The sequence below is a fragment of the Lichenostomus cassidix genome, unplaced genomic scaffold (genome assembly GCF_008360975.1).
Source record: "Lichenostomus cassidix isolate B80296 unplaced genomic scaffold, HeHo_3.0 HiC_scaffold_35, whole genome shotgun sequence".
Taxonomy (NCBI): domain Eukaryota; kingdom Metazoa; phylum Chordata; class Aves; order Passeriformes; family Meliphagidae; genus Lichenostomus; species Lichenostomus cassidix.
The window spans coordinates 376,652-385,871 of record NW_028147256.1 but is presented as its reverse complement, the minus strand read 5'-3'; the positions used below and the strand labels follow the sequence as shown (position 1 = coordinate 385,871).

Genomic DNA, 9,220 nt, shown 5'->3' with positions numbered 1-9,220 from the left:
CCTTGAGGGGAATTTGGGGTTCAAATTTTGAGGAAAATATCCCAACTTTGAGGGAAAGGATACCAGTTTTGAGGAAGAATCCAAATTTTGGGAAAAAGTCTCAATTTTTGGGGAAGAATCGCAATTTTTGGGAATTTTCAGGCCTTGGGATCAGGCCAGGCCGAGGCCTAGGAGGATTTGAGGGAATTCCAGACCCTGAGGGGATTTTTTGGTCCAAATTTTGGGGAAAAAGTCCGAATTTTTGGAGAAAATCTTCCCAGTTTGTAAAAAGAGTCCCAAATTTTAGGGAAAGGAGCCCAATTTTGGGGAAGAATCCCAATTTTTGGGGAGGAATCATCGTTTTTTGGGAATTTGCAAGGCTTGGGATTAGGCCAGGCCGAGGCCTAGGAGTATCCATGGAAAATTTCAGGCCCTGAGGGGATTTTTGGGTCCAAATTTTGCAGAAAACTCCCAATTCTTGGAAAAAATCTTCCCAGTTTGTAGGAAGAATCCAAATTTTGGGGATAAAGTCTCCATTTTGGGGAAGAATCCCAATTTTGGGAATTTTCAGGCTTCGGGATTAAGGTAAACCAAGGCCTAGGAGTATCCATGGAAAATTTCAGGCCCTGAGGAGATTTTTGGGTCCAAATTTTGCAGAAAACTCCCAATTCTTGGAAAAAATCTTCCCAGTTTGTAGGAAGAATCCCAAATTTTAGGGAAAGGAGCCCAAATTTTATGGAATTTTCCAGTTTTAGGGAATTTTCAGGCCTTGGAATTAGGCCTAGGAGTATCCATAGAAAATTTCAGGCCCTGAGGGGAGTTTTGGGGTCCAAATTTTGGGGTCCCTGGGGAGATTTGGGGGATTTTTCAGGGTTTTTTGGGGTCCCCAGGGGGTCTTTGGGGTCCCTTGGGTATCCCTGGGGTAAATTTGGGGGATTTTTCGGGGTTTTTGGAGATTTTTTAGGTCCTTGGGAGGGATTTGGGGTCCCTGGGGGAAATTTGGGGTAAATTTGGGGGATTTTTTTTGGGTTTTTTGGGGTCCCTGGGGAGATTTGGGGTCCCTGGAAATTTGGGGTATTTTTCTGGGGTTTTGGGGTCCCTGGGGGATTTGGGGGATTTCTTTTTTGGGGGTTTTTGGGGTCCCTGGGTGGGATTTAGGGGATCTTTGGGGGTTTTTTGGGGTCCCTGGGTGGCATTTGAGGTCCCTGGGGGAATTTGGGGGATCTTTTGGGGATTTTGGGGTCCCTGGGGAGTCCCTGGGGAGATTTGGGGTCAGTTTTGGGGTTTTGGGTCCCTGAGGGATTTCGGGAATCTTTGGGGTTTTTTTGAGGTCCCTGGGGTTAATTTGGGGTAAATTTGGGGAATCTTTGGGGTTTTTTTGGGGTCCCTGGGGTAAATTTGGGGGATTTTGGGGGATTTTTGGGGTCCCGGGGCTCCCTGGGTGGGATTTGTGGCATTTTTGGGGCATTTTTGGGGGATTTTTGGGGTTTTTCTGGGGTCCCTGGGGTAAATTTGGGGGATTTTTGGGGTCCTAAGGGTCCCTGGGTGGGATTTTGGGGCATTTTGGGGGGGTTTTAAGGGTTTTTTTGGGGATTTTGGGGGTTCTTGGGGTCCCGGGAGTCCCTGGGTGGGATTTCGGGTCAATTTTGGGGCATTTTGGGGTTTTTTTGGGGTCCCAGGGCTCCCTGGAGGGGAATTGGGGGACTTTGGGGTCAATTTTGGGGCATTTTTGGGGATTTTGGGGGGATTTTGGGAATTTTCGGTTTTTTTGGGGGTTTTTTTGGGGATTTTTGGGGTCCCGGGGGTCCCTGGGTGGGATTTGGGGTCAATTTTGGGGCATTTTCGGGGATTTTTTGGGGTCCTGCGGCTCCCTGACTGGGATTTGGGGTCAATTTCGGGGCATTTTTTGGGATTTTGGGGGGATTTGGGGTCAATTTCGGGGCATTTTTTGGGATTTTTGGGGAGATTTTCAGGGTCCCGGGATCCCTGCAGGAGAATTGGGGCATTTTTTGGGGTTTTTTTCAGGTTTTTTCGGGGGATTTTGGGTTCCGGGGCTCCCCGAGGTGTCCCAAGGCTCCCTGGCTGGGATTTGGGGTCAATTTTGGGGCATTTTCGGGCTTTTTTCGGAGGGATTTTTGGGTTTTTTGGACTCCCGAGGCTCCCCGAGGTGTCCCAAGGCTCCCTGGCTGGGATTTGGGGTCAATTTTGGGTCAATTTCGGGTATTTTTGGGGTTTTTCGGCTCCCCCAGCTCCCCCCTCGCACCTCTCCGCCCGGGCCGCGCTGGGGGCGTGGCCAAGGAGAATGGGCGTGGCCACGCAGCAGCGGCTGCGCTGATTGGCTGAGAGCTTCGGTGGGCGTGGTTTGGGCTGTACCATGTTCGGGGAGGGAGAGGGGGAGAGCGGGAGGGACAAAGTGACATCAGGAGGGACAAAGTGACATCGGGAGGGGACAAAATGACATTAGGGGGACAAAGTGACAGCTGGAGGGACAAAGTGACATCGGGAGGTGACAAAGTGACATCTGGAGGGACAAAGGACAGCCTGGGGGGTGACAAAGTGACATCAGGAGGTGACAAAGTGACACCAAGAGGGGACAAAGTGACATCAGGAGGGACAAAGTGACACCCAGAGGGGACAAAGTGACATCAGGAGGGACAAAGTGACACCCTAGGGGACAAAGTGACATCAGGAGGGACAAAGTGACATCCGGAGGGGACAAAGTGACATCGGGAGGGAACAAAGTGACATCAGGAGGTGACAAAGTGACACCCAGAGGTGACCAAGTGACACCCAGGGGGGACAAAGTGACAGCTGGAGGGACAAAGTGACACCTAGGAGGGACAAAGTGACATCAGGAGGGACAAAGTGACACCAAGTGACACTCTGGTTACCAAACGGGATTTTATTGCCGCAGGGAAATCTCCAAATCTTCTTTTTCTGTCCCCAAAATCCTCCCTGGGATGATCCTGGAAGGTTCTGGAATCTTCTGCAACCCGAAAAACCTCCCCTGGAGATGATTTAGGACAATCCGGAAAGTTCTGGAATCTTCTGCAACCCCAAAATCCTCCCCGGGATGATCCTGGAATCTTCTGGAACTTTCTGTTTCCCCAAAATCCTCCCCGGGATGATTTAGGACAACCCAGGAAGGTTCTAGATCTTTCTGTGTCCCCAAAATCCTCCCCAGGATGATCCAAGAAGGTTCTGGAATCTTCTCCAACCCCAAAATCCTCCCTGGAGATGATTTAGGACAATCCAGAAGGTTCTAGAATCTTCCGCAACCCCAAAATCCTCCCCGGGATGATCCAGAAGGGTTTTTTGGGGGTCCTGGAAAGATCTGGAAGGTTCTGGGATGATCCTGGTGGATCCAAAGGGTTCTAGAATGTTCCAGGAGATTCCGGGATGATCTTGGAAAGATCCTGGTGGATCCAGGAGGTTCTAGAAGGTTCCAGGATGATCCTGGAAGGATCCTGGTGGATCTGGGATGATCCTGGGATGGTTCAGGGGGTTCTAGAAGGTTCTGGGATGATCCTGGTGGATCCAGGGGGTTCTAGAAGCTTCCAGGAGATTCCGGGATGATCTTGGAAAGATCCTGGTGGATCCAGAGGGTTCTAGAAGGTTCTGGGATGATCCTGGAATGATCCTGGCGAATCCGAGAAGATCCCGGAAAGATCCTGGTGGATCCAGGGGGTTCTAGAAGGTTCTGGGATGACCGTGGGATGATCCTGGGGAATCTGAGAAGATCCTGGCGGATCCAGAGGGTTCTAGAAGCTTCTGGGAGATCCTGGTGGATCCAGAGGGTTCTAGAAGATTCCAGGACGATCCCAGAAAGCCCCAGAAGGTTCCAGAACCATTCCCTACTTCCCGGCGATGAGGGGGTTGCGCAGGACGACGATGACGGAGTCGCCGCGGAGGAACATCTTGGAGTCTGGGACAGTCCTGGGGGGTTCTAGAAGGTTCCAGAACGGTCCCAGAAAGCCCCAGAAGGTTCCAGAAGCAGGGAATTCCCTATTTCCCGGCGATCAGAGGGTTGCGCAGGACGACGATGACGGAGTCGCCGCGGAGGAACATCTTGGAGATGTAGCGATCCTTGTTGACCGGCTTGGACTTCTTCTTGCCTTTGCCGCTCTTGGGCACCTCGGTCCACATCTCCTTGACGTTCTCCAGAACCATGTTGCAGTGCCTGGGGAATTTAGGGGATTTTGGGGGGGATTTAGGAAATTTAGGGATTTGGAATTTAGGGATTTGGGGGTTTAGAGATTTTGGGGAGGAATTTAGGGATTTGGGAAGAAAATGGGAGTTTGGGAAAACGATTAAATTTAGGGGATTTTGGGGAAAACAAGAAATTTGGGAAATGGGATTTGGGGGAATTAGGGAAAAACGGATTTGGGTGGGGAAATGAGATTTTGGGGGAATTTAGGGGAAAACAAGAAATTTGGGGAAAAAAGGAGTTTGGGGAAAAATGGGGATTTTGGGGGAAATGGGGTTTGGGGAATTGGGAAATGGGGATTTGAGGGGGAAAATGAGAAATTTGGGGGAAAACAGGAGTTTGGGGAATGGGGATTTTGGGGGAAAATGGGGTTTTGGGGAAAAATGAGATTTGGGGAGGAAATGAGAAATTGGGAAAACAGGAGATTGGGGGAGGAAATGGGGAGTGGGGGAATTTAGGGGAGAGGAAAATGGGGATTTTGGGGAAATGATTTTGGGGATTTAGGGGATTGGGGAAATGGGGATTTGGGGGAACTTAGGGTGATTTTGGGAAATGAGAACTTGGGGGAAATAGGCAGATTGGGGAGGAAAATGGGGATTTGGGGGAAAACGGATTTGGGGGAAATGAGAAATTTGGGAGAAGAAATGGGGATTTAGGAGGAAAACAAGAAATTTCGGAGTTGGGGAGAAAAAGGGATTTGGGAAATGATTAGGTAAAATATGAAATTTGGGGAAAAAGTGTGGGGGAGGGGAGGTATTTGGGGGGGAAATGGGGATTTTGGGGGAAAATAGGGATTTTGGGGGGAATTTAGGGGATTTTGGGGGAGAAATGGGGATTTGGGGGGGGAAATGGGGAATTTAGGTGGGGAAATAGGGTGGGAATACTGAGGGGACACTGGCAACCCTGGGGACACTTTGAGGACCTTGGGGACACCCTGGGGACCTTGGGGACCCTGGGGACAGAACTCTCCCAATTCCAGAGGAAACCTGGAGGACACTGAGGTGACTTTGGGCAAACTCAGGTGACCCTTTGGCCACCATGGGGACACTGTGGTGACCCTGGGGACACCTTGGGGACCTCAGGGACACCTTGGGGACACCTTGGGGACACCCTGGGGACCTTGGGGACCCTGGGGACAGAACTCTCCCAATTCAGGGGAAACCTTGAGGACACTGAGGTGACTTTGGAGAAACTCTGGTGACCCTTTGGCCACCATGGGGATAATAAGGGGACACCGTGACAACCCTGGGGACACCTTGGGGACACCAGGGACCCCTCGGTGACACCTTGGGGACACCGGTGACAAGGCCACCGCACCTGTCGAAGGCCTTGACATGACCCAGAGGACCCTTGAGGACACTGAGGTGACTTTGGGCAAACTCAGGTGACCCTTTGGCCACCATGGGGATAATGAGGGCACACTGGGGACACTTTGGAGACCTTGGGGACACCCTGGGGACCACAGGGACACCCTGGGGACACCTTGGGGACACCTTGGGGACCTTGGGGACACCTTGGGGACACCGGTGACAAGGCCACCCCACCTGTCGAAGGCCTTGACACGACCCAGAGAACCCTTGAGGACACCGAGGTGACTTTAGGCAAACTCAGGTGACCCTTTGGCCACCATGGGGATAATGAGAGGACACCGCGGTGACCCTGGGGACACTTTGGGGACTTTGCAGACACTCTGGGGACTTTGGGGACACTCTGGGGACATCAGAAACCTCAAGGCTGAACCTGTCCTGGGCTCCCCGAGGACACTGAGGTGACTTTGGGCAAACTCTGGTGACCCTTTGGCCACCATGGGGACACCGAGGGGACACCTTGGGGACCTTGGGGACACCTTGGGGACACCGGTGACAGGGAAGCCACCGCACCTGTCGAAGGCCTTGACGCGGCCCAGCAGCTTCTTGTTGTTGCGGCAGTTGATGAGCACCTGGGTGTTGTTCTTGACGCTCTGCGTCAGCACCGACAGCGGCCCCGTGTTGAACTCCTCCTCCTCGCGCTTCTGCAGCTCCTCGGGCGTCATCTCGCTCTTGGGCTTGTTCAGCAGGCTCCTGGGGACACGGGGGGGACGTTGGGGACATCAGGGGATGGTGGGGACATCAGGGATATTGGGAATGTTGGGGACATCAGGGTATTTGGGGATATTTTGGGATGTTGGGGATATTGGGGACATTGGAGACATTGGGGACATTGGGGATGTCATTGTTCTCTGGGGTCATCTCGCTCTTGGGCTTGTTCAGCAGGCTCCTGGGGACAGCAGGGGGACACAGGGGACACGTTGGGGACATTGGGGACACCAGGGATATTGGGGATGTTGGGGACATCAGGGTATTTGGGGATATTTTGGGATGTTGGGGACATTGGGGACATTGGGGATGTCATCGCTCTCTGGGGTCATCTCGCTCTTGGGCTTGTTCAGCAGGCTGCTGGGGACATAGGGACACGGTGGGGACATTGGGGATGTTAGGGATATTTGGGATGTTGGGGACATTGGGGATATTTTGGGGACATTGGGGGTGCTGGGGACATTGGAGATATTGGGGATGTTGGGGATGTTGGGGATAATGGGGACACTGGGGACTTTGGGGACATTGGGGATGTTGGAGATATTGGGAACATTGGGGATAATGGGGACATTGGGGATGTTGGGGACATTGGGGATATTTGGGATGTTGGGGACATCAGGGGGACAGGGGATGTCATCGCTCTCTGGGGTCATCTCGCTCTTGGGCTTGTTCAGCAGGCTGCTGGGGACAGCAGGGGGACATTGGGTACACGTTGGAGACAGCAGGGGACATTGGGGATGTTGGGGACGTTGGGGACGTTAGTGATATTTGGGATATTGGGGACATTAGAGACACTGGGGATGTTGAGGACACTGGGGACATTGGGGTGTTGGGGATATTTGGGGATGTTGGGGACATTGGGGACATCAGGGGGTGTCGGGGACATTGGGGATGTTGAGGGTGTTGAGGATATTGGAGATACTGGGGACATTGGGGACTTTGGGGACGTTGGGGACATTGGGGATGTTGGGGACATCAGGGGGACTTTGGCGATGTTGGGGATATTGGGGATATTTTGGGATTCTGGGGACATTGGGGGAATTTGGAGACATTGTGGATATTGGGGACATTGGGGATGTTGGGGACATTGGGATGTTGGGGATATTTTGGGATGTTGGGGACATTTTGGGATGTTGGGGACATTGGGGACATCAGGGACGTCATAGGGACATTTCCATCCCATCCCCCCCACATTTTCCCCATTTTTCCCTTGCATTTTCCCCGTTTTTTCCTGTTTTTTTCCCCATTTCCCTGTTTCTCCCCGTTTTATCCCATTTTTTCCCCATTTTATCCCATTTTTTCCCCATATTTTCCCTGTTTTTTTCCCCATTTTCCCCCTTTTTTCCCCATTTTCCACCCGTTTTATCCCATATTTTCCCCATTTCTCCCTGGCTTTCCCCATTTTATCCCATATTTTCCCCTTTTATCCCCTTTTTATCCAATTTTTCCCTTTTTCTCCCCATTTTTTCTCCTTTTTTCCCATTTCCCCCATTTTTTCCCCGCATTTTCCCCACATTTTCCCCATTTCCATCCCATTTTCCCCACATTTTCCTTGTTTTATCCCATCTTTTCCTCATTTTTTCCCTGTTTTTACCAGTTTTTTCCCCATTTCCCTCCCATTTTTCCTGTTTCTCCCCATTTTCCCCCGTTTTATCCCATATTTTCCTTATTTTATCCTGGTTTTCCCCATTTTTCCCCACATTTTCCCCATTTTCCCCCCATTTCCATCCCATTTTCCCACATTTTCCCCTTTTTTTCCCATTTTTCTCCTTTTTTCCCGATTTTCTCCCCATTTTCCCTCCGGTTTTCCCGCTTATCCCCGTTTCTCCCCGTTTATCCCCATTTTTCCGGCTTTCTCCCCATTTTCCCCATTTTTTTTCCCTTTTTTTCCCCATTTTATCCCATATTTTCCCCATTTTCCCCGTTTTTTCCCCATTTTTCCCCGTTTCTCCCCATTTTATCCCGTATTTCCCCCGTTTTATCCCAGTTTATCCCCATTTTATCCCATATTACCCCCGTTTTATCCCCATTTTCCCCCGTTTTTCCCGTTTTTTCCCCTTTTTTCCCCATTTTCTCCCGTTTTTTCCCCTTTTTTCCCCATTTTCTCCCCGTTTCTCCCCGTTTTATCCCGTTTTTCCCCCGTTTTATCCCAGTTTATCCCCATTTTATCCCATATTACCCCCGTTTTACCCCATTTTTCCCCGTTTTTCCCGATTTTTCCCCTTTTTTCCCCATTTTCTCTCTCCTCACTCACATGGCTGCTTCTCTCTCTCTCCCGCCGCTCCCGCTGCACTTCCGGGTCACGCTGCACTTCCGGCTCCCCAGCCTGGCCAATCAGAGGCCGAGGCGTGTCGTGACGCAATGATAATGGGCGTGGTCACGGCGATGGGCGTGGCCTTGGTGGGCGTGGCCTCCGCGGGGTCACGGATGGATTTTTGGGGAGAATTTGGGGGATTTCGAGGGGATTTTGGGGGATTTCGGGGGAAATTTTGGGATCTGAGAGGGAATTTTGGGTTTCCCGAGGGAAAATTTGGGGTTTTTAGGGGAAATTTTGGGGTTTTTAGGGTAAATTTTGGGGTTTTAAGGGAAATTTTGGGGTCTCGGAGGGTAAATTTTGGGGTCTTAGCGGGGATTTTGGGTGATCCAGAGGGGATTTTGGGCTCTCCGAGGGGATTTTGGGGTCCCAAATGAGATTTTTGGGCTCTTAGGGTAAATTTTGGGGTCTAAGATGGGAATTTGGGGTCTCAGAGGGTAAATTTTGGGATCTGAGAGGGAATTTTGGGTTTCCCGAGGGAAATTTTGGGGGTCTTAGGGTAAATTTTCGGGTCTAAGATGGAATTTTGGGGTCTCAAAGAGGAATTTGGGGTGATCCAGAGGGAAATTTGGGACTCTCAGGGCAAATTTTGGGGTCCCAAATGAGATATTGGGCTCTCAGAGGGTAAATTTTGGGTTCCCCAAA

The 9,220-nt window shown here is 51.1% G+C and overlaps 1 protein-coding gene and 1 long non-coding RNA gene across 4 annotated transcripts; one reads left to right on the top strand and one right to left on the bottom strand.

Annotated features, from left to right (window-relative positions):
- The first annotated feature begins 2,866 nt into the window (after positions 1-2,866).
- LOC146423975 (uncharacterized) lies at positions 2,867-3,524 on the top strand. Of its 3 annotated transcripts, XR_014847196.1 has the most exons (4): positions 2,867-2,952; positions 3,127-3,320; positions 3,371-3,421; positions 3,494-3,524. It is a non-coding gene; the product is annotated as an uncharacterized LOC146423975 (long non-coding RNA). The 3 variants fall into 3 exon arrangements; XR_014847194.1 differs by having other exon boundaries at positions 2,874-3,320; XR_014847195.1 differs by lacking the exon at positions 3,371-3,421 and having other exon boundaries at positions 2,874-3,360.
- A 453-nt stretch (positions 3,525-3,977) lies between these two features.
- LOC146423974 (small nuclear ribonucleoprotein Sm D2) lies at positions 3,978-8,582 on the bottom strand. The gene is made up of 3 exons (XM_085044180.1): positions 8,516-8,582; positions 6,067-6,246; positions 3,978-4,159 (listed from the first exon to the last, which is right to left on the bottom strand). Coding segments are annotated over exons 1-3 (357 nt in total). The 5' UTR covers positions 8,518-8,582; the 3' UTR covers positions 3,978-3,984.
- Positions 8,583-9,220: the final 638 nt, after the last annotated feature.

Coding starts and splice junctions, on each gene's coding strand:
- LOC146423974 (XM_085044180.1), bottom strand. Junction 4,160..6,066: donor CGCGTCAAGGCCTTCGACAG/GTGCGGTGGCTT, acceptor TAAATTCCCCAG/GCACTGCAACATGGTTCTGG.